The sequence below is a fragment of the Sinohyriopsis cumingii genome, chromosome 6 (assembly GCF_028554795.1).
Source record: "Sinohyriopsis cumingii isolate HCF-2022 chromosome 6, ASM2855479v2, whole genome shotgun sequence".
Classification (NCBI taxonomy): Eukaryota; Metazoa; Mollusca; class Bivalvia; order Unionida; family Unionidae; genus Sinohyriopsis; species Sinohyriopsis cumingii.
Genome location: NC_142966.1, coordinates 64,655,067 through 64,681,183, shown reverse-complemented (window position 1 = coordinate 64,681,183; position 26,117 = coordinate 64,655,067). Strand labels below are relative to the sequence as shown.

The window sequence follows — 26,117 nt, the reverse complement described above, 5'->3', positions numbered from 1 at the left end:
TTTTACCACGTCTTCTTCCAATGTGATGATGGTGACTGTTTTGAAAATCTTTTTACCACATGTCTTCTTCCAATGTGATGATGGTGACTGTCTTGAAAATCTTTTTACCACGTCTTCTTCCAATGTGATGATGGTGACTGTTTTGAAAATCTTTTTACCACATCTTCTTCCAATGTGATGATGGTGACTGTCTTGAAAATCTTTTTACCACATGTCTTCTTCCAATCTGATGATGGTGACTGTCTTGAAAATCTTTTTACCACGTCTTCTTCCAATCTGATGATGGTGACTGTTTTGAAAATCTTTTTACCACGTCTTCTTCCAATGTGATGATGGTGACTGTTTTGAAAATCTTTTTACCACGTCTTCTTCCAATGTGATGATGGTGACTGTTTTGAAAATCTTTTTACCACATGTCTTCTTCCAATGTGATGATGGTGACTGTTTTGAAAATCTTTTTACCACATGTCTTCTTCCAATATGATGATGGTTACTGTCTTGAAAATCTTTTTACCACATGTCTTCTTCCAATGTGATGATGGTTACTGTTTTGAAAATCTTTTTACCACATGTCTTCTTCCAGTGTGATGATGGTGACTGTTTTGAAAATCTTTTTACCACATGTCTTCTTCCAATGTGATGATGGTGACTGTCTTGAAAATCTTTTTACCACATCTTCTTCCAATGTGATGATGGTGACTGTTTTGAAACTCTTTTTACCACATGTCTTCTTCCAATGTGATGATGGTGACTGTTTTGAAAATCTTTTTACCACATGTCTTCTTCCAATGTGATGATGGTGACTGCTTTGAAAATCTTTTTACCACGTCTTCTTCCAATGTGATGATGGTGACTGTCTTGAAAATCTTTTTACCACATGTCTTCTTCCAATGTGATGATGGTGACTGTTTTGAAAATCTTTTTACCACATGTCTTCTTCCAATGTGATGATGGTGACTGTTTTGAAAATCTTTTTATGACATGTCTTCTTCCAATGTGATGATGGTGACTGTTTTGAAAATCTTTTTACCACATGTCTTCTTCCAATGTGATGATGGTGACTGTCTTGAAAATCTTTTTACCACGTCTTCTTCCAATGTGATGATGGTTACTGTCTTGAAAATCTTTTTACCACATGTCTTCTTCCAATGTGATGATGGTGACTGTCTTGAAAATCTTTTTACCACGTCTTCTTCCAATGTGATGATGGTGACTGTTTTGAAAATCTTTTTACCACATGTCTTCTTCCAATGTGATGATGGTGCCTGTCTTGAAAATCTTTTTACCACATGTCTTCTTCCAATATGATGATGGTGACTGTTTTGAAAATCTTTTTACCACATGTCTTCTTCCATTGTGATGATGGTTGCTGTCTTGAAAATCTTTTTACCACATGTCTTCTTCCAATGTGATGATGGTGACTGTCTTGAAAATCTTTTTACCACGTCTTCTTCCAACATGATGATGGTGCCTGTCTTGAAAATCTTTTTACCACATGTCTTCTTCCAATGTGATGATGGTGACTGTCTTGAAAATCTTTTTACCACGTCTTCTTCCAATGTGATCATGGTTACTGTCTTGAAAATCTTTTTACCACATGTCTTCTTCCAATGTGATGATGGTGACTGTTTTGAAAATCTTTTTACCACGTGTCTTCTTCCAATGTGATGATGGTGACTGTCTTGAAAATCTTTTTACCACGTCTTCTTCCAATGTGATGATGGTTACTGTCTTGAAAATCTTTTTACCACATGTCTTTTTCCAATGTGATGATGGTGACTGTCTTGAAAATCTTTTTACCACGTCTTCTTCCAATGTGATGATGGTGACTGTCTTGAAAATCTTTTTACCACATGTCTTCTTCCAATGTGATGATGGTGACTGTTTTGAAAATCTTTTTACCACATGTCTTCTTCCAATGTGATGATGGTGACTGTGTTGAAAATCTTTTTACCACATGTCTTCTTCCAATGTGATGATGGTGACTGTCTTGAAAATCTTTTTACCACGTCTTCTTCCAATGTGATGATGGTGACTGTCTTGAAAATCTTTTTACCACATGTCTTCTTCCAATGTGATGATGGTGACTGTCTTGAAAATCTTTTTACCACGTCTTCTTCCAATGTGATGATGGTGACTGTCTTGAAAATCTTTTTACCACATGTCTTCTTCCAATGTGATGATGGTGACTGTCTTGAAAATCTTTTTACCACGTCTTCTTCCAATGTGATGATGGTGACTGTCTTGAAAATCTTTTTACCACATGTCTTCTTCCAATGTGATGATGGTGACTGTTTTGAAAATCTTTTTACCACATGTCTTCTTCCAATGTGATGATGGTGACTGTCTTGAAAATCTTTTTACCACATGTCTTCTTCCAATGTGATGATGGTGACTGTCTTGAAAATCTTTTTACCACATCTTCTTCCAATGTGATGATGGTGACTGTCTTGAAAATCTTTTTACCACATGTCTTCTTCCAATCTGATGATGGTGACTGTCTTGAAAATCTTTTTACCACATGTCTTCTTCCAATGTGATGATGGTTACTGTCTTGAAAATCTTTTTGCCACGTCTTCTTCCAATGTGATGATGGTGACTGTCTTGAAAATCTTTTTACCACATGTCTTCTTCCAATTTGATGATGGTTACTGTCTTGAAAATCTTTTTACCACGTGTCTTCTTCCAATGTGATGATGGTTACTGTCTTGAAAATCTTTTTACCACATGTCTTCTTCCAATGTGATGATGGTTACTGTCTTGAAAATCTTTTTACCACGTCTTCTTCCAATGTGATGATGGTGACTGTCTTGAAAATCTTTTTACCACATGTCTTCTTCCAATATGATGATGGTGACTGTTTTGAAAATCTTGTTATCGGATGTGTTCTTTAAGGGATGGTCATTTTGACATATGGTTTTCACGGAAACAAGTCTCTGTATATTTATTTGGTCCAAAATGAAAAGATGCAAATCTGACCTGGAAAAATTTGACAAATCTTGTAGATAATATTTGTCCAGAACAAATGGCCATACTGACATTTTTTAACAACTTGTGCATCTTTTCTTGCAATATATAGATGTATTTCTTAAATGGATGCTGATACAACCACCAAATTGGTGACCATCTTAAAATCTTTATATAGCTACTTCTTCTGAATGACACAGGATTCTCATGAAAACACTTTGGAATATGTAGCTAGTGAAAATAGTGCTTAAATGACCTCCAACATCACACCATAGTCATCTCAAAATTCATGTTACAACTTTTTTGCATGAATGGTGGCATTCGCATTTAATATTTATGGGGTTCTGAATGAAAATGGTGCATATCTGACCAACATGTTCTGACTTTTGTGAAGGAGTTTTAAAGAAATTTTGTGTGAGTGATTTAGATTTTTAACATTTCTTTAACAATTTTTCAATAGGGCATCATGCTGCAGACATGTAGCATGATGTCCCACCTTGTCACATGCTCCTGACCCCAGGCCGACCAGTCCTAACACTAACCTCTAAATGCTGAGCGCCTAGCAAGGCAGCTGTTAGTACCATTTTTATAATTCTTTTGTATGATCTGAAAGCTAGGCCTAATTGAACTTGAAGTTTAAGTCAGAGGCCATTGCTTGCATTGTAGTTCATCATAGAGCTTTTAAATGCAATGACTTCTACAAATGAATTTTGACCAGACTTTAATTACATGCCAATGATTAATTTGATTGCCAGCATTGGTATTTTTTTGGTAAGATCAATAGTATTGATGTATGTTTTATCTGTACTGACTTGTAAGTATGGCAACACAAACAAATGCAAATGGATTTTTATCATTTAACTCAATGTGCAGATGTAGTACTTACAGATTTACCCAAACTTAGCGTGTGATTTTATCTATACATTGCCTGAGATGGGACTCCAGGTAGCCAAGTGATCAAAAGCACTTGCCTTTACTGATCATTGCCATCTCACCTCTGTCTGCATGGGTTTGAGTCTTGGGTTTGGCCTATGTTAGTATGTGAGAAAGCTTGACAGTAACTTTCTGTGGGTCAGTGGTTCATCCAGGGGTTTTCCCAGGTTCTCCCTCAACCAGTTATGCCGGCCACCATGTATAACCAATCATGTGCTGAGAAATGGTGTTATGCCCACCACCACCACCACAACAGCAACATTGCCTGAGACATGTTCAGTGGTCTTTGATTGCTATAAGATTTGAGGTCAAACACCCTTTGTCAGATGTCTTTACTGTAAAATGCCATTTCTCGCAGAGGTATATGCATGAACTTCAGTGTTAATGAAAATGTAATTTTTAACCTTAGACAAAATTTGAATTAGAAAATTTGACCAAAAAAATAAAATGAATCCACAGAAATTACATTTTCTTTCTTCACCTGCTATGTTATTTCCATTGGCAGGAAATTGTATCATTTTTCTAACAAAAGGTCAGACAGAGCAGAACACCATGTGTACAATAAATGTAATTTTGATAATTTTTTCCAACACTCATAAAGTTTAAACTATAACAGGCTTATTTGTGTGTCTTGTGACTTACATCTCTTACTCAAATATTTGTGAAAAGAAAACAAAAATCATTTATTTATTATTTATTTTTACATCGTAGTTCATGTGGCTGTCATAATTGTGCTTCAGGAGTAACAGTGATTTTTATCCTCTGATTGCATGCAGATCCTTGTGTTCATCATAATAAGAAAAATGTGGCTCCCCTATCCTCCACTTTCCCCACCCTCCAAATAGTCATCAAGAAATATTGGTGACATGCTGTGCCTTAATCATTTTTCTATATCCTAGCCTTATTGTATTCATTACAATCAGGTTCCAGTCTTATGTAAAAGATCCCAATTATAAGTGCATACATAAGCTTAAATTTACTGAAAACATTCCTTGGAAATTACAGTAAATACAATGTGAATGTTAGTAAGCAGGATTATCCATTAGGGCTTGAAACCCCTCCAAAACATGTGGCATACTGTGTGAATAGATGAACTCATACATTAGAATTGCGTGTACTAAAGGAGAAAAGTTGTTTTGTATATAAATATACCTTTTTGTATGTATGTGATACATATATTATGTACATAGTAATAGGTCATGTAAGAATAATAATTATACAGTTTCTTGTGAGAAGAAGTCGAAATAAGTACTTTGGGAATAACTTTGATCCCTCTGGCAGAAGCTTTTACCTTGTGCTTTGTTTGCAAATTGTGTGTGATCTCTTTAATCTTAATGCAGTTATTGGTTAATTAAAGATAACACCAGTATTGATATACTCATGGTTACATCAGATTGGAATGCTCAGTAACACTAAGATTAAAATGCTCAAGGTGACACCAAAATTGGAATGCTCAAAGTGACACTAAGATTGGAATGCTCACACAAATTGTTTTTGGTTGCATATGTGAGATTAAGCACAACCAGTTTTCATTTTCAGGTGGAGGTAGAGGGGAACATTCAGCTACTGAGGCAAAAGGATGAGGAAGTAAAGGAGGCTCTGAAAAGGTTGGAAAACCAGGAGGAGCTCAGTATTGATGAGGCTGTGGTCACCACAACTCCTCTTTACAGACAGTAAGTCAGAAAATTTATTTTGTATCCAGCATTAGCAGATACATTTCTTTTGTCAGTAGCACAGATGGTACCCATAACAGTTCAAATAATGTGTTGAGGGTTTTAAAGACTTAGTACAATTGGAACTCCTCGGATATGCTAGATGGAGTTTTGTGGAAAAGTCAAGAGGTGTTCTGCTTGGCTTTAATTGGAAGGGTAAACATGTGGGACTTTGTGTTCCTGAAATCTCTTTTCACTACTGTATGCTGGTTATTTTTATGGTGTAAACTTGTTGGGTTTCAGATTGAATGGCATATTGCATTTTCATTTCATGATGTCAGTCAGACATGATTTTGTTATTGATAATTGATTATATGTAAATTTTCAAATTACTTTCATGTAATATATATATTCAAATTACTTTCATGTAATATATATATATATATATATATATATATATATATATATATATAGGTATAAGATTTTTGGGTTGGAAATATGACAAAAATGCATACAACAGAAAAATATTCCATTACTCAGTAGATTTACAACACCATAATTCCTGTCTGCATATATTGAGTCACAAACTTTGTCAGAGCTTTGTGCACTAGATTCATCTGTGGAGAATGGTTAATTCTTTGACAAGATGAGATGTCGGCAAGGACATGATGCATAAAAGACATTACTAACACATTTAGTGCCATAGCTGATCTTTAGGGGCAGTAAGTCGGACTCACAATCTTTTCTGTTAGATTGTAGTTTGATCACCTTTTTGAGATTGGATTACTCGCACAAGCAAGGATACTATATATAAGCTATGGAGGTGAACACGAAATGTGTTTACAATGATCTGACTGTTCATTATTTCTTAAAACTCTCAAATGCTGAAACCAAAACTTTTCTCTTTGTAAATCCTGGGGCAAAAATGCTAACATACTTTCTAGAATGCATTTTTTGTGTCTATACAGAATTTGCATTGAGAAGATTTTGCATTCAGTCTCAAAGTCAAACTGGATTCCCACATGCCAGGAAAAAGTCATGAAATTGTCAGTTGTTGGGATAATCAGGGAACTGTATGATAACACAGGGGGGGGATTTAAATTTTAGTGTAAAGTCCAGGAATTTTAGCGCCCTTTCTCAGGGAAATAATAACCAGTATGAGCACAGGTAAACGTACTTGTTTGTTATGTCCATGGCTAAGATGTTCTCTTTTCTATGATTTAAAATCTGCTTCACTGCAAAATGTTTGGAATGACTGCTGAATACTTTTGGGATAGCAGTACTGGTTTTGTCTCATCTGGGCATAAGGACCATTGACCTAAAGGTATAGCCTTGCATCAATCAAGCATCATGCATCCATCAACATCAACTATTTTCAATTTTTTTTCTAAAACCACTGAACATCAGACTTGGCAGTGAGCATCCTAGCATAAAGGGGTTTCAGATTTTTGCAGCTTTGTTCAAATACAATATTGTTATTTTTATTCATTACGAACATAGGTATGCATTTACACACGGAATGAGATGAAACCAATTTATCATCACTTTGTTGCAGAAAAGAATCATTAGCAAAATAATTTGTATTAATGTATGTGTTACAGTCACACTTACACATCTTAAAAAATTTAACAATTTTAAAAATGCTAAATAAAAGGTGGTGAGGGGTTGGATGTAGTGGAGTAGGAAGCCAACTGTATAAGCCCTCCTTTTGTTTTATATGTTTAACAGTGTAAAGTGTTCCTTATGTTGGACATGAAGTATGTGGTCAGAGAAAGTGTGCATCAGAAACGTCTGTGAGTTTTGATTCCAGTACTCTCTAGGAACTCGGTGAGAGAAACTTTAAAAATCAATGATGAATAACTGAAAAAGTGTTATTATAATACAGCTTCTGATTGGTTGAATCTATGTGTGAACACATTAGCATGTGTTGTTAATAAGTATAGGCCAAGATAAAATAAACTTACTGTATGTTGTTAATAAATATAGACCAAGATAAAATAAACTTGCTGTGTGTTGTTAATAAGTATAGGCCAAGATAAAATAAACTTGCTATGTGTTGTTAATAAGTATAGGCCAGGATAAAATAAACTTGCTGTGTGTTGTTAATAAGTATAGACCAAGATAAAATAAATTTGCTGTGTGTTGTTAATAAGTATAGGCCAAGATAAAATAAACTTGCTATGTGTTGTTAATAAGTATAGGCCAGGATAAAATAAACTTGCTGTGTGTTGTTAATAAGTATAGGCTGAGATAAAATAAACTTGCTATGTGTTGTTAATAAGTGTAGACCAAGATAAAATAAACTTGCTATGTGTTGTTAATAAGTATAGACCAAGATAAAATAAACTTGATATGTGTTGCTAATAAGTATAAGCTGAGATAAAATAAACTTACTATGTGTTGTTAATAAGTGTAGACCAAGATAAAATAAACTTGCTATGTGTTGTTAATAAGTTTTAGCCAAGATAAAATAAACTTGATATGTGTTGTTAATAAGTATAGACCAAGATAAAATAAACTTGCTGTGTGCTGTTAATAAGTATAGGCAAAGATAAAATAAACTTGCTATGTGTTGTTAATAAGTATAGGCCAAGATAAAATAAACTTGCTATGTGTTGTTAATAAGTATAGACCAAGATAAAATAAACTTTCTGTGTGTTGTTAATAAGTATAGGCCAAGATGAAATAAACTTGCTGTGTGTTGTTAATAAGTATAGGCCAAAATAAACTTGCTATGCGTTGTTAATAAATATAGACCAGGAGATGATAGAAAACCGTAATTGTCGAACCATTGAATTGTCAGATTTGATCTCTGAAATTTTTAATTGTGATTCTGATCTGCCCTTAGGCTCATCAACAGCTGTCAGTAAATTACAGTGTTTCAGCGATCCCAGTGGACCACTGTCAGTTGTTATGCAGTCATCTCATTCTGCTTGTTGGTCCAAACACCTAGACATTTCTTGTATAACATGCAAAAATTCACCTTGAAATAATTTGTGTTTATTGCCCGGTTTATTAAAAAAAATTCACCAGTGGCTTTTAGCAGTGTTGTTAAAGTATGCATGCAGCTTTTAAGAACAAAATTATTTATTTTGAAATGGTTGATATAGTAATTAGAAGGAAGCATTTGATCGATGGGTAATTGATAAATCCAAAGAGAACAAAACTGAATAAATTATGGTCATACATACAAGACAAATATTTAATTTAACAGAGAACATCTTTCAGTTGGATTTGAACTAGGGGATAACAGGTAAGCAATATTGGGTCCACTTGGGCCTCTTTTTTATATGTTTCCCATGTGCCTTCATTGCTAAAACAATTTTAGGCATAGCAGACTCCAAGCAAAGATCAGGCCTGGGGTTGATCTAACCACTGGCTGTCTGGCCTGTGGACTGTAGGTCTGGAGAAGGGCCAGTTCATACTGACAGCTGCAGTCATCTGGGCCCATTTGAGGTTTCCAAAAACACTTATTTTTATTTGCTCAGAAGGGCCAGTTGAAATTTTACATGAACAGTTGATTTCCATGTGCATCGGCCTGCTGGCCATAGGAAAAAATCTGTGTTTAGTGACACCTCATGGTACTTTCCTTCACTTTTCTGGTCTTTTAATTGGTGTATATTTGTGTTTTTTCAGGCTGGTGAATGCGTTTGCAGAAGAACAGGCCCTAGATGATGCAGTATATTATCTTGGAGAAGCTTTACGTAAAAATGTGATAGATTTGGATGTATTCCTAAAGGTAGGCATAGAGACTATAAATAAATTTATATAGATTTTGATCTGATCATAAAATTAGGCTATGAGAATATAAAAGAACTCTTGTTTTTGAATGTCCAAAAATATCCTCTCTCTTAGAATGGGAAATTAGCAACATAAAATATGTCAAAAATTATACGTGCTTATAATGTATGTTCATAATCATGGGATAACTGGGTTTAAAGCCCTGCAGATCCCAAGCCAAATTGGTAAATATGACAAACTTTACATTCAGTAATAACCAGTCATTTTAGAGTCATAATAATTGATACTGTTAGTCATGTATCTTTATATGTAGATATATCTTGACAAATTCTTTACCATTGCATAAAATCAGGTTAGTATGACCAGTAGTCAAAACTTTGTCATTTCTAGTTCAACCCCAAAAGCCATGTGAGCATATATGGCATGGCACTTGTGTGTGTTGTCCAGCTACTGTCCATCTATTATATGTCATGCTTGAGATATGAGATTGTTTTTGTTGTTCCTACATCAGGTATCACACCTGCATTGATGATGACATCTAATCCAATGCATTTGTTTAGATCATAATCACAGCATTGTGTGCAAACATAAAATTGCATTCCACGTATGCTTGTCGTACCATGCAAGAGGTCATGATTCAGAATTAGTTTGTGCAAGCAAGAAACTGTATTCCATATAATTCTTTTTGTACTCCCCCTTTACATGCAAATTTTCAGCTACTTTGCACAAACAAGAGATTGTATTTTGTATTATTCTTGTTCTACCTATTATGTGGCACACCTGATCCAAGTCTTTGTAGTGCTACCTTTCATCTGAACTAATTTGTGCCAGCAAGAAGTTGTATTCCACATAAACTATGTTGTACTATCTTGAAGATGGTTTTTCTGAACTAATATATTCAAGCAAGAATCATATTCCAGATAATGCTTTGTTGTACTACCCATGAGGTGGTAATTCTGAACTAATTTGTGCAAGCCGAACATTGTTTTCCATTTAATCCTTGTTGTACTGCCCAGAAGGTAGTATGTCTGTACTAAATCCTTGTTGTACTACCTTCATTTGGTATTTCTGTACTAAGTCCTTGTACTACCTTCATTTGGTATTTCTGTACTAAGTCCTTGTACTACCCTTCAGGTGGTATTTCTGTACTAAACCCTTGTTTTACTGCCCTTCAGGTAATATTTCTATACAAAATCCTTGTTGAACTACCCTGTAGGTGTTATTTCTGTACTAAATTATTGTTGTACTACCCTTTAGGTGGTATTTCTGTATTAAATCCTTGTACTACCGTTAAGGTGGTATTTCTGTATTAAATCCTTGTACTACCCTTAAGATGGTATTTCTGCACTACATCCTTGTACTACCCTTAAGGTGGTATTTCTGCACTAAATCCTTGTAATGTCCATTAGGTGGTATTTCTGTACTAAATCCTTGTTGTACTACCCTGGAGGTGGCATTTCTTTTACTAAATCCTTGTTGTACTACCTTAATTTGGTATTTCTTTACTAAATCCTTGTATTACCCTTAAGGTGGTATTTCTGTACTAAATCCTTGTGCTACCCTTCAGGTGGTATTTCTGTACTAAATCATTGTTGTACTACCATTCAGGTAGTATTTTGCTATACAAAATCATTGTTGAACTACTCAGGAGGTGGTATTTCTGTATTAAATCCTTGTACTACCCTTAAGGTGGTATTTCTGTATTAAATGCTTGTACTACCCTTAAGGTGGTATTTCTGTATTAAATCCTTGTAATACCCTTAATTTGGTATTTCTTTACTAAATCCTTGTACTACCCTTAAGGTGTTATTTCTGCACTAAATCCTTGTAATATCCATTAGGTGGTATTTCTGTACTAAATCCTTGTAATGTCCATTTGGTGGTATTTCTGCACTAAATCCTTGTAATGTCCATTAGGTGGTATTTCTGCACTAAATCCTTGTAATGTCAATTAGGTGGTATTTCTGTACTAAATCCTTATACTATCCTTCAGAAGGTATTTCTGCACTAAATTCTTGTACTACCCTTCTGGTGGTATTTCTTTACTTAACCCTTGTTGTACCACCGTTCAGGTAGAATTTCAGTACTAAATCCTTGTTTTACCCTTCAGGTTGAATTACAGTACTAAATCTTTGTTTTACCCTTCAGGTTGTATTGCTTTACCAAAACCTTGTTTACTACCTTGGAGGTGTTATTTCTGTACTAATTCCTTGTACTACCCTAGAGGCGGTATTTCTTTTCTAATTCCTTTTCTAAAGTTTTTCAAGCTAAAAATTACATCCCTGTAACCCTAATTGTTAAAGGACTACACTTGAGGTGGTGTTTCTGAACTAATTTGACCAACTTGGTATTAAAGTTCACAGTGAGAGACATCTCATCATTGAGTGAGATGGTCTGATATCTGATTGACAAAACTTTTAAACACCAAAAATGCTTGTCACAGAACATATTGTTAAGAAACTTGACACTGTAGCTTTTACTTCAAGATGTTGGATGATTTTAGTATTTAGCAAAATACACCACATGTAATAATGAGTCTGTTTGACATCTGATCATCTGTGTTTCTTACCACTCCATTTGTGTGTTATATGCATCATGGATAACTGTCACTAAGCCCTGGATTTAATACAGGTCCTGCTAAACACAGATGGAGGGCAGACCCAAATGTCTTAATCTGATTATAGAACACTTCATTAAGATCTAAACTAGGCTATTGCTCAATTGTTTACGGATCAGGTTGTAAATCTTGCCTGTGGATGCTTGATCCAGTAAGCAGCCAGGGACTTCAGCTTTGTCTGGGAGCATTTAGAGCTTTCTGTTTGGAAAGTCTCTATGTTGAGGCAAATGAACCATCAGTTTATCTCAAATGAATCAGAATTGCTCCTTAATCTGCTGTGAGATTCTTAGCCATCTAATGTTGCATTTGAGGTTATCTTAATGCCCAAATACCTGACCTTGTACACTCAGAAACATGCTTTCGTTCCACTTTTGGCGTATGAATTTGTCCTTGCCATGAAGCAGCAAAAATCATTTTGGCAGGTATTGCAAAATTCTTTACTCCCAAATCACCACCATGGTTATCAAAACCTATTGAAATATCTTAGCAAACTCAAAAAGTCCTGAAAAGGTCATTGTTAATCAGGGTAATATGAATGAAATCTGAGCTTCCTAACGTGACCACATGGTTGTTGTGTGCGCTATACACGCAGTTCATCAGATGGATTCAAACTTGTAGGTGCTGTTGCAACACCCTGTGGCACCATCTCATGCCCCATACAGGTTGAAACCTCCATGTTTACCACAAAAATTACAGCAATACCCAAATCTTTTTACTGCATTTAAACTCTGCCAAAACAAAAGATTTTGTCATCTTCTCAGATTCTCTTCTACACTGTAGGCCGTGCAAAACCTGAAACTTGAGAACTCATTAATGTACCAAATCTTACAAAAACATAATTTGCTCATACTGTATGGAAAAAGTATTATATACTGTTGGCTGCCTTGTCATGTTGGTATTAAGGTTAATGAAAGGCAAATAAAGCAGCCAAAGCTGCTCAGCTGTCAGCCATTTCCATATGGACAATTCCATATAATGATAAAATATTTATTTTAATTGGCTTATTCGTTATGCCTGGCAAAATACATGGAATAAAATGTCAGCAAAATATCAAACCCATAATTAGAGGGCAGTATCTGTCATAGAATAGCATTGCTGTGAATGAGGCAGTCGTTTTGTGCCAGTCACATATTGGACAACACATATCTAACACATGCATGCCTCTGAAATAGTGAATATCAACCAGAGTGTATACCCTGCCAGTACCAACTGACAGCCAAACACATTTCTTGTGTGTCGAGTTGCACCCTGTGAAACAAAGTGTATAAACTTTGCGATGATTTACCACCAGGGAAAATGTTGGACTTTTTAAGGGAATGCATTTTTACATAAAATAATTTGACCATATGTTTTAAGGATGTTACATTTTTCACTTTTTATCTTTATCTTTATTTACATTCTATAGAATTTATAAATCTTTACCTTTTAATTTTTATAATCTAATATCTCATGTTTATGTTCATTTTAAAGGATTTATCTTCCTTGATCTTATATTTAATTCATGATATTTAAATCTTAAGAAGTTTACATTCTTTCACCAACATATAACCTCTATTGTGCTAATGTGCCATTAAACCCTACTACTATTGCTTCTACTTATTGCCTGGAATAATATAAACTATGAAAACAGATTTTGGTAAGTTTTCAAACGTCATCTTATGTAATACACTTTTACACTGAGACTGTTGGATGATTACTGCTTGATAGAATTTTCTGATAATTGGATTGGGTAGATGAGATTATGTTGAAATTTGTGTACTGGAATTTAAGATGAAAATGAAATTTTATATTTAATCTGTTTTAAATGATACAAGCTAAATCTGATATTTATGAATTTGTTTCCTTGTTAATAACTTGCATAAAAAACTCTGTGCATTTTTTTCTTTTTATTTTACAGCAAGTTAGGGAGTTATCCAGAAGACAATTCATGCTTAGAGCTTTGATTCAAAAGTGCAGAGAGAAAGCTGGATTACATCCCCTTGCTTAGTGCCTGTAGTAGTGATGTTACCAGGCCTCCTAAAGACTATGTATATATCAATATGAACTGTATATATGAATGAAAAGACACATGATAATATAGTATCCCCTTGCTTAGTGCCTGCAGTAGCGATGTTACCAGGCCTCCTAAAGACTCTGTATATGTCAATAAGAACTGTATATTTAAATAAAAGATACATTATAATAAAGCACAAGTCCTTGAATAAAGTATGCATTGTTATAACCCCAGTATGTAATATGGAGGGATATAGATACAGCTTATGTCCATCTGTCTCTCCGTTAACAAGATTTTATGTCTGCGGTGTAACTCCCAAATCATTAATGGTATTTCAGCCAAACTTTGTATATGTCAAGTAGAGGTGCATTTTGATTTTTCTGAATTTACTGTATATACTCGCGTATAAGCCGAATAATTTAAGAAAAAAATGACTGAAAAAAAGGAGGTTGGCTTATCCATAGGCCAAGGTCTAAACTTGAAATTTTTTTAAAAAAATTTTGTTGACTACCATAATGGCTGTAAATTTTGGGATACAAAAATATATTTATTTTCTGTGTCCTAAGATGTATATGCATGGGAATAAAATACATTCTCGGTGAAGACTTACTAAACTTTTACTATGATTGCTTTTATTATTGTTTTCTTGTGTCAGCAGATACATATTTGTGGGTATCTCATTTGACTGACTTACCTCAACAAATTACCCAAAAGAAAGAATTCAAAATAAGAAAAATATACTGATAAGAACTGGTGGTGGAGCTTAAACAATACTAGCACCAGTATAAGCTTAAATTATATCCTTGTCAAGATCAGTCCCAGAAGCCAGATTTTTCTCTGAGTGCTCATCATCAAGTGGAGGCAACACAGCTAATTAAAAGCAAGCCAAGTGGTAAAATTGCAAATTAGCTATAGGATCTTTTACTTCAACCATAGGGGGCCTCGAGTGGCCGAGTGGTCTAAAGCATTCTCCATTACGGATCGCTGCCATCTCACCTATGTCTGCGTGGGGTCGAGTCTCAGATTCAACCAATGTGAGAAAGCTTGCCAGTAGCTTCTCGTATTGGTGGTTCTTTCCGGGGTTTTCCCGGGTTCTTCCTCCACCATTAATACTGGCCGCCATGAATAGCCTATCACATGCTGAAAAATGGCATGAAACCCTTCAACAACAACAACAACTTCAACCATAGTCCATAAAATTGCGCCATCAGTACATTTAGATAATCATGCTAATTGCATATGTTATTCTGTATGTGAACCAATACATTACCAAATGCTCCTATCTCAGTACAATCAGCTGGCCAAGACAATGCATTCAGCTGGCCGTGGTAATGAAGTCAACAGGTCATGGCAACCGTTTAATTTGCACAGGAGGAAAGCAGACAAAGATAAAATGTGTGAGGGTTCTGTTTTAATTATCTGCAGCTTGGATTGGTTCTAATTATCAATGAGTTTGAGAAAACTTGACTCTGGGGTGTAATTGTGCAATTTTAGGATTAATTTAGTGACAGCTGTTTGTGTGTAACCAAATTATTTTGATATAATATTCTTTCGTTGGTTCTGTCAGGAAAGCAGTGGAGCATGAGCTTTTGTACTGTTCTGTAATCAGCGTGTGTGTGTTTTTTCTTTTGGGCTAGTGCTTCAACCAGCAGTAGTTTATGTTTTAAAGTCTTGTTAATATGTTGGATTAAAAATTTTGGATGAAGTAAGAAGCTGTTCCAGGAGGATTTCAATTTTAACTGGAAAGTTTGTCACCTGTAATTAGAATCACACATGTTCTAATTTCTCTGTCCATTATATAGATTATTCATTCATATAGATTGCAACTGTGGTTAAATCATAAAATATTAAACCCAATGTTTGTACATCATTTCATTACTTGCACTTGAATTGTTTATGCTCTCCCATTTTCTGTATGTCCTTACTGATCCCATAAAAGTAATGATTTAAGGAAGTGAATGGAAAATCCATCTACCATACACATTATACATGCATATGCATTGAAACAAAAAGAATATCACAGTTTATTATCTAAAATGGGTTTTAAAAATAAAACAAATATAAAAGATAATATTTTATGACAGAAATGAAGTTGAATGATCAAATAACTGAGCTCTGATGATCACTTGGAACATGTCAGTAAAAAAATAACAGGGATTTCTTTATGTATATGGCTAATTTTTCACTGGATCTTTACTTTTGGGATTCAGAGGAACCACAAAATCCACAGAAATTGATACCCTATGAAAAATAGTGAAAGCACAGTAGTGTAATACCATATTGGTATACCGGACCAGTGCTACTGTTTATAAAGCTTGGGCAGTTTCTTCCCAACTTCAACTTGGTGTTTATGTATTGATTCATTGTAAAGAAATGAGGACATTTATATACGTTTTTTAAATCTTGGAGTTTGTGATGCCTTCCACATAAAAGATGGTGGAGACAAGAGACTCATCATGGCTGTTCCAGTAGAACATACATGGGTCCCAGGGAAGGCACATTTAATGGGGGGCACACACCCATTGTTGCAATTTAGAATTTTCTTTTCATTTTGATATGAACTATGTGCAATCAAAGTACCCTGACATATATTTTTAATAAACTGCTTTCTGAGGGTACCATGTATGTTTGAATGGAACAGCCCTCATACAAAATGTTTTTTTATGTTTTATTTCTTGTTTTGTTATAATAAGAATGATGAACTAAACCAAACTAATGGTTGTCGTTAAATTATTATTGCCAATGTATTAATTAAATCACAACATCTAAATTGTTTATTTCAGAGCATGTGATATGTTAAGTTGAAAAATCTGAACATGTCTAAATCAGTTGAGTACATGTATATCATTAAAAAAAATTAAAATCTGTGCAAGTGGAAATTATGTTAATACAAAACATTTTGCATCCTAAAAATAATCAACAGATAAAGACGCTGCCTTGCATCCATGTGATACAGAAAGTTAGGACTGGGACGCAAAAACATGGACAGTTGTATACCAGTTTTGTTCATGATAATTCTCTAATTATCCAGTAAGTCTGAAATATTTACAAAACGATCAATATAACATATTTAAAATCTGAATTCATAGTTTGTATAGAAGATATTCACCATGTTCACTCGGGTCATTTTGAACTGCTTGCAGCAAGTGTACATCTGTTTGGTGCTGATACAGACTTTGGTCCATCTGGTTTCTTTCCTAGCTAATTTGTATAAATACCTAACGCTTAAGTAGGAAAAACTGTTTGCACATACAACACAGATGGAGAACAGTAATTTTCCTGAGCAAGAAAGGGATAAGATAACCTTCTTCATGTAATTTCCAGTAAAGAGTGTTTAAGTAGCATCATATTAATTTTATTTTCAATAATGAATTAAAGGTGCATTTGAAGTGATACTTTTGTTTTTACTTTAGGTTAAGTATATGTAATTGCTTTGCTTGAGTGATACTTTGAATAGAATAATTGCTTATCAAAGATTTTTGTATTACATTCAGTAAGAATGATAGTTCAGCACAGAAAGTGTCATAATCCTGTTGCAGTGAAAATAGTATAATCTAGTAGCAGTTAAACTAATGATGAAATCGCACAATAGTTTTGAAGCATACAAAAAATTTGTATTGATATTCATGCAGTAACTTGCACTTGGATTTTTAAGCCTATTAATCAAGAAATAATTTTTTAAATTTAAAAAAAAAATCATTTAAACAGTTAACCTCTTCCAAAGACCAAAGGTTGGTATACAGTTATGTGAATTCAGCACTTAGTGTTCTCGAAAGGGATTTTGGCTGAAGTTCAAATGTGAAATTGTCGTAATTTATGGTATCTGTTCTTGCTTGTTGCCTACCATCTTTCTTTAATACAGCAAAGATTGCACTAACATAAAGACATGGGCCTTTTAGTTCTAATGAAATGGAACTGAAAGTTGACATTCCGAGCTCATGTGTGTTACTGAACTTTAAATAAATTTTCTTCGCAAAAGTCAGAACTAATGCATTATACTTTGCTTGTAAGGATTTTGAGTGATGACACTTTGAACATTATACAGGCATATCTAGACTCTTATGCTAACTTTTGAACAAATTGATGTACATGATGTTCAGTGATACCATTTTGTTTATCTTGAACTTGTGATGTGATAGGAACTAGTGGAAAATGGTAATTGTCCACCAAATAGTTGATTATCAAATCATGCTGGTCTCATAAATCTTTGCATGGAGCAGTGGCACAGTGGTGAAAGTGTCTGCCCTGGATGCTGGAGGTCGCCGGTTCGATTCCCAGCCAAGTCATACCAAAGACTTATAAAAATAGTGCTAACATCTGCCTCGCTAGGCGCTCAGCATTAAGAGGTTATTGTTAGGACTAGTCAGCCTGGTGTCAGGATAATGTGAATGGGTGGGATATAGAGGAAATAAATACGGTGTTGTTGAACTCAGATTATTCACCACCTCATCTTCTACACAAATATGACTACGTCTGCTTTTATGTCGGGTATAAAGGAGTTATGCATTCCATTTTGAAACTCATTCTTAAAATTGTGGCCACGTCTTCGTTGTTGGACTTGGCATCGATAGCAATTTTCCGGCTGGCAGTCAAGGCTGGTAATGACTATGCCTGGGAGTCTATGGCTAGAATATCCATTGTGATTAACTGGGCGGCCAACCATGCAATGGCGAGTACCTTGACAGCATCTACTAACTTCTATGTACGGAGACAGGTATCCCAAAAACTGACCTCAGTCTCTATAAACAACAGTCACTTTATAAATCATCTTTTAGTCTCCCTCAAAGACGGGATAACATGAGACGAGGGTAAGTAGGACCATTCGCTTCGCAACTCCGGAAACAACCATGATCCCAACCCTATGAACAGAGACAATCTGTTAAGCAGTCTCTTAGGCAGTCATCTCGTGGGCTTAGGAAACCAAGTTTCTCAACCCTCAAGCCTCGGCGCCCTTGCCGTTGACTTGTGTGCCCAATCGACCGCAGACAATAACCCGGTAGGCTCCAGACTCTTGTTTTTCAGACAGAATTGGATCTCTTCCTGCAAAGACTAGTGTGCTATGCAAATTATATCAGGAGGACTTCGGGTCTCATTCTGCATTCCCCCTCCCCTATCGTCCTCTCTATCCCTGATGGAAGTACCGTCGGACTTGGTAATGGATTCGCTTTTTACAACACAGTGCATTTATTAGGAAGCGGGCGGTGGAGATTGTTATAATCCATTATCTCTGGGTTTTACTCCAAGTTTTTGCTGGTCATGTAGACCAATGGTAACTCAGACCACTCGTCGATCGCAGTCAGTGACATCAATTTATCTTTCCACGAAAATTCAAGATGGAAACGGCCAGATCAGTCCGCCTCTCCAGGTGTCCATTCGAATTGTTCTAATTACGATCACTCTTGGTCTGACAGACGCATATTTCTTTGCTCCAAACCATCCAGCCTTGCGGACATTCATACAGTTCCCGTACCGAGGGACTTGTTATCAGTTTCGCGCTCTCCCATTTTGCTTATACATAAACTCTTGGCCTTTACGAAACTACTCAAGTACATTTCCCGTACAACGGTATCAATCTTTACGGCAGGGTTTTTGGACGACATTCTCTACAAGAAAAACCATATGATTAGTTCTACTGTAGTCGAAGAAAAGAAACGTCTCATTTCACTGTTATGTCGCCTAGATGTTCTGGTCAATTTGGGAAAAATCCGACCTTCTGTCTAAGTAGTTCGTCCGTCTAGGTATGGAATTTATCACCCTGAACTTGGCATGTCTTCCCCACTCTCGGGTAGTCCGAATCGTCCATAAAGAAATTGATAACAGCCATGGATTTTTTTTTTTACGACTCCTAGGATTATTCATCGCAGACGCGATCTTATCCCGCAGAGTCACCGATATATGTGCTCTCTCAGGATCAATGTAACGAGTGAGATTGTATCTTACCTGGACCAGTGAGGCAACCACAGCTGACTCATCGCAGTAATACCATTAAACCCCCACCACCAGATCTGTCATTATGCACAGACGCGAGCTCCCGGAGTTGTGGTGACCAACTATTTCTGGACTTCGACAATGTCAGCGACTGGTGGTGTCCGGAAGACACAACTATCCACGTTAATCTCTTGGAGATGAAAGCTATCATCAAAGCTTTAAATTTTGGAGCGACCGTCTTCAGTACATGGTGGTGTTCATTATGTCAAACGACTCGGTGGTAGTGACATATCTCCTTAAACAGGGCGGTACGAAATCACTCCAACTCTGCATTTTAGTCTGAGGCTTTCGCTGTTTGTGCGTACAAGGCAACATCGACATCCAGATCAGACCTACTCCCCGCAGACTCAATGTCTTGGCCGATTCTCAGGCAAAGAGAGGACACATTTTCCATACAGAATGGGCCCTACATCGGACTGTTTTTCATCAGATTTGCTAATTATGGAGGTGTTCGATGATAATTTTTTGAAACCGGAAAACCAGGTAGATTCACAAACTACCCACGTTTGTTTCACCAGTACCAGGACATCGCTGAAGTTCCTTTCATATAAAACCTGTTTTCTGATAGCGATAGCTTCAGCATGCATAGTCAGTGAATTGCATGCCCTCTAGGTTGAACCCGCCTACCTTCAGTTTCGTTCAGATGTCTATGTGGTCCTTATGACGCAACCTGGAGTCGTCTCCAAAAAACAAGTTGCCGTTCATGGGCAAACAAACAGTTCTACATCCTCTCTCCTGTACTGACATATCCCAAGAGGCTTTCAAACATGATCCGGTACGTGCGCTCAAACATTATCTGAAGCGTACTGAGCTAATTTGTGGGGCTCGAAGACGCCTCTTTCTCCCAGATGAACCTGGGAAAGAGGCCATAACACCTCAACCACTCTGATGGTGGGTAATACGTACAGCGTAGGACTTATCGCCAGAACAGAATCGTCTGATGAATTGTTATGTATATTTAAAAATTGTATTTGCTAGTTTTTCTCCATGATTATGTATAGTTGTGTTTAGGACTTGACCATATCCAATATCAAGTTCACGTTGTTCCTGACTAGAGACACTGATGATGTTTTTATTTTGTAAACAAATGATACATAGTTAATATTTATATGGGAGTGTACACTAGAGAAATATTAACTATGTATTATTTGTTTACATAATAAAAACATCATTAGTGTCTTTAGTCGGAAACAACATGAACTTCATTTTATCCTCATGTTTATATGAGGATCACTATATCTTGGTCTGAGTCAAGGATATTATGTTTACCGTGATTTTTATTGTAATTTCAGTAACAGATGTTATCTTGATGAAAATTTAGAAATGTATAGAAATCGGCTTTTGTTCTATATCCTGGTTCTTTACATGCATCTTAGTTTTTATATATGTAAAATAATTAATTATTTATTCCTGCGTTAATATCTGAAGCAGAAGTCATTTGTATTTTTGTGTTCAGGTTTTGATTTGGTGGAATTAGTTATTCAAGTTATTATTAGCTACAAAAACAAAATGCTATTAAATAATATTCTTGGACAGAAACAGTATTTTGGAATTACAGTAAATTCAAACAAGGGAATCTTGGATTATAGAATTGTAATTAATTGGACGACTGTTCATACATCATCAGGCTACTGGTACATTAATACATTCAAGACTACAGGCACATTAACGCCGTTAGCGCTGGATATTAATTTGAACATCACTTGAATTTTATTCATTAGGACTGGTGATAAAACGTTTTGGACTATTTGGAAGTTAATTCACAGTATTTAAGCTCTTCGTAAATTTTCACTTTCTATTCTAGGGGAATACGTTTATTGTTGAAGTGTACAAAACTTGTTGGTTTTTGCTCTTTTCTTATAGTTTAAGACATATGGTCCTAACAGAAGATCTTTGCTTACGAAATAAAAGTAACTTCTTCATTCCATGCCTTTGATCATAATGTTTCTATCAAAGATATTGTCGAGATAATCAGTTGACATGCACGATCAACCTATTTGCATGAGCTTTTATCTTCAAGACTTGACTTCACAACGACACACTCTGGATCTGGTTGGACCAGTCTCAGTAAAACAAACGGCTGCCAGACCCAGTTGACATCAGCACAAACTCCGGACGAACACCTTACGAAGCTTTCGCTAGATTAGCCCGAAACTTTTATAGGGTAAGATTTCATTATTTCGTCTTTCCAGACGTAATCCACGTTACCTGCGGTCGAGCTGCTCGTAGTTAAGAGAGTAGGTTAACCTTCACATGGGAAATCCAATATTCTCCTCTGACAGGTTACCTGGGTTATATGTTGGATGCTCAACATTTCCTTCATGTATTACCTATTCTCCTAAAGTTAATGTGATCACGGAACGTATTCGAAGGAGAACGCAAATTATTTTTTAGTAAATTATGTTTCTTCTAGAATACTTACTGTCACATTTGCCTGCCTGCGATTACGTAAGTCGGGAACAAAGGAATGGGTTAGCGCCATGAGTATGTCGACCCTGCACTGTCGTGGTGATTTGTGTTTGTACAAAAGCCGCTCCGTTAGGTGTCAAAACTCGCATGTAGACGTTAGAAGCTTTGTTCTAAGAACAAAGGACCCTCGATGCTGTTGTAAATCTCCCCGCTTTGACAGATGGCCTGAGGCTCGTCTGTTAATCTGGACCGACTGGGGTAGAATCGATATCCAATCGGAACTGAGGAAGGGTGGGGCCACCAGTTCGAATGTAACAATCATTTGGGCTGGGAACGAATTAGTCATTGTGAAGCATCGTGCTGACAAGTTGTAGCAATAACTCCGGGAGCCACTCGTGATTTGGCGGGAAAAGAAACCTTGGTACATTCAAGGACAGAAAGCTTCGTAAAGGTCAGTGAGTTATTTGCTCGCTTGTTGCAGAATGTTACGGCATTGTAAGTTTAATTATGTGCAGTATGTATATTTACTTACTAGAATCGTTAGTACGTAGAATTACCTTTGTATTGTTTAATTTACATGCGTACTTGAGAAATGAGCTATGATTATGTAGATTGCTCGCTCGTCAGAATTAATATTGTAATTCGCTATGTAGTTACTTCGTGGTAAACTAGTGTATTTATTTATGTGATATTCTAGATTTTGCAATTGTTGAATTAAATTGTAACTTTGGAAATGGTTGCAGTGTGTAAATTTAAATAATATGGATATTTGAATATTTGTGTACACTTGTGGAAGTGTAATGTACAGAAATGCGTCTGATTGATGTGATATTGTTGAGAATATTGAGATTAAGAATATACATATACACACACACACACACATATATATATATATATATATATATATATATATATATATATATATATATATATATATATATATATACCGCTCTTATTGCAATGTTGTTTCTATAAGAACGTGTGGGGTTTTCGATGTGCACGAACGCGTGACCAAAGATGTAGATAGCCTCGATCTGATGATTGACTGAGCGTTGATGTAGTGTGAACGAGATGGCTAACACAAATGCTAATGTCCTTGTGTTTTTCGTAGGAAGCTTTTGGGGACAGAACTACCCGGTAGTCAAGTCCCGAGTCGCAGAGAGACAGGATAGAATAAGGCAGTAGGCCGAGAACAAGCCTAGTTGCTGGAGAAAGACAGAGAGAGAAGGAGGAGGAGAAAAGGAGACAAAAGGGGAAGAGGATAGGAAGAATCGAAGTACGGGGAACGCCGGAAGGAGGAAAGGAATTGGCGGAGTAAACACAGATGAGTAGAAACCAAGTACATGGGAAAGCCATCTCACACTATAATCACGTGATGAAATAGGTTGATACATGGTCGAGAGGAAGAAGATTGGTTGAGAAATTAATATCGTTTAATTTGTATTAAATTGTTATTCTTTTGAATTTCACCTTTGTGTTCTTAAGAATTTAATCGTCGGTATTGCTGGCTGGGGGCTCGGAGCTTTACCTCTCTCTATCACTAATTTCAATTCCTACAAAACGAGCCAGGGTGGGAATTCCACAGTAATTCAAATAAATATTGGGAGCATCCCACCCCAACCCATAACATGGGTCACATAGAACTTCACACTTACCCGATCTCATTACTTTAACACCGTACCAATAATTTTTCACGATGTTCCGCTCATCTTTAAACTGGCGGCTCTTGTAGGAAGCAAGGGAGTTAATGAACAAGAGTTGTTGCCTTTCACATTTTATAGGCAGAAAGACATGTTTTCAGGACACAAGGTACTAATGACATGGAAAAATGGGAACCATCCTGTGACGGTACTAATGATATGGAAAAATGGGAACCAGCCTGGAAATGGGTGAACATAAAATAGAGTATATATAGGGATTGGCTGATCAGGATTGGTTAATAATGTAAGTTATATTTTAGGACACATAATCTTTTGAGAGCTTATCCTAGTTGTAAGTGATAAAAATAGAGACATTGTTTTGTTGATGGAATTTCGTTCCTTTAACAGTCTTGAGTCTGGAACACTCATTACTAAAATTAGCACCTATGATACTCTTTGGTGCGGAATTGAAAGCAGGTGTTTCAAACACATGCAGGTCCAGAACATGCCGCGGTTCATATCCTTTCATCAACACTGAAGCTGACATCCAGGTTTCATCTATACTGATAGATATAGGTTTGATCATGAGCACTCAAAAGTTTTAAGTTATTGAATTTTTAATATCATGGTGCTTGCATAGGTTTACTATGGGAACTATGGGGCCGGGGGTAGGGAGGAGGATACGGGAGTTAGTAAGGCATAGATTGATAATGTTAATGTGAACGGGTAAGTATTCCTGGTAAAACATAATTTACAACAACAACAAAATTCCCTTTATCGCAGATAAAGAATTAGCCTAGATTTGAGGTCAACAATGTTTTGTAATAATAATATATTAACACTTCATGGATTGATCACACACATGAATATATCAGGTAAAAACTATTTAGTAGATTTATTGAGTTTAAAAAGGATTCCATTATATTTTAAGAGAATTATTTTGTCTGATAATTGTTAAACATTGCATTAGAGGTCAATTATTTCATATAAACAAATACGTTTACAGTACTGTCGATAGCAAAGACAAATACAGTAGCGATCGTTCTTATGAATTTTATTGTAAAACTTGTAGGAAAACGGGACAATTCGTTATCGTCTCTGTTTTCAATGTTTATTAATGATGGAGGGGAAAATGATTGTGGCAGCGATTCTCCGTTTGAAAATACTGGCTCACCACTAAAATATACCTTTTCACTGCTGTTCAAATACAAGAATATAAACACACTTTCATCAGTGGAGAAACCTGACAAGTTCTAGTTCGAGTGCACATGTAGAAAACACGGACTGAACATCCGAATTGAACACTGGATCGCCTTAATCGGTATGTCATTAAAACTAAAATAAAATAAAATAGCATATTTATAAACTGCAATATTTAGAGTCACACAGGGGACCACCAAATCTCCGTTCATCACATGCACTATACCCCAAACAATACTTAGCACGTTTATAAATAGCAATACTTAAGAGTCACGTGGGAGTGCGCAATTTCTGTCAAATAAACACTCCGTTCCATTTAAAACCGCTCAGCATTACAAGGTTAGTGTTAGGATTGGTAGGCCTGGCGTCATGATGTGACTGGGTGGGACATCATGCTACGTGTCTAAGGCATGATGCCCGAGTGACAGACAACTATAAACCGCCTAACTGTAGACATCGTAGCAATATGACTGAAAAATTTGTAAAGCATCGGAAAAAAGATCACACACACACACACACACACACACACACACCGTTCCATTTAAACAAGATAACATATCGATTGCGCACTATAGGTACATATCGATAATTTTTGCACGTGATCGTTATCGATGTCCTTATTGCAATAAACATTGTATGACCTTCTCTTTTAAAGACATTCATAAAGATTGCCTTACCTATCACATTGTGCTGTAGGAAAATGTTGGAATTACACGTGGGGGAGGCTAAATGTTTATTCCCTGACAATGCCACTTTTAAGAGTGTTTTTAATTTTGTCGGAATAGTGAAGTCACACGACTTAATCCATGTCATTCAAACGGTCAAGGCCCAGAGCATCGCCAACACACAGCACACATTATTCTTATCAACGTGTCTTCTAATTTTATTATCACGCCATCCCTTGTGTTAACCAGTAATCAGAAGTTGTTGATGCTGCTTTGTTGTTTCTTGTTGGTGGTGCTGTTGTTACCTTTTGT

General features: G+C 36.0%; 1 protein-coding gene across 2 annotated transcripts in view; it reads left to right on the top strand.

Annotated features, from left to right (window-relative positions):
• LOC149797098 (tumor susceptibility gene 101 protein-like) overlaps nt 1-17,296 on the top strand; it is a 52,208-nt gene extending 34,912 nt beyond the window's left edge. For both annotated transcript variants that reach the window (XM_089961770.1, XM_089961769.1), the window contains exons 9-11: nt 5,440-5,573; nt 9,189-9,291; nt 13,808-17,296. In XM_089961770.1, coding sequence (XP_089817896.1) covers nt 5,440-5,573; nt 9,189-9,291; nt 13,808-13,897 — 327 coding nt within the window. In that variant the 3' untranslated portion in view covers nt 13,898-17,296. The remainder of the gene's footprint in view (nt 1-5,439; nt 5,574-9,188; nt 9,292-13,807) is intronic.
• The last annotated feature ends 8,821 nt before the right edge of the window (nt 17,297-26,117 follow it).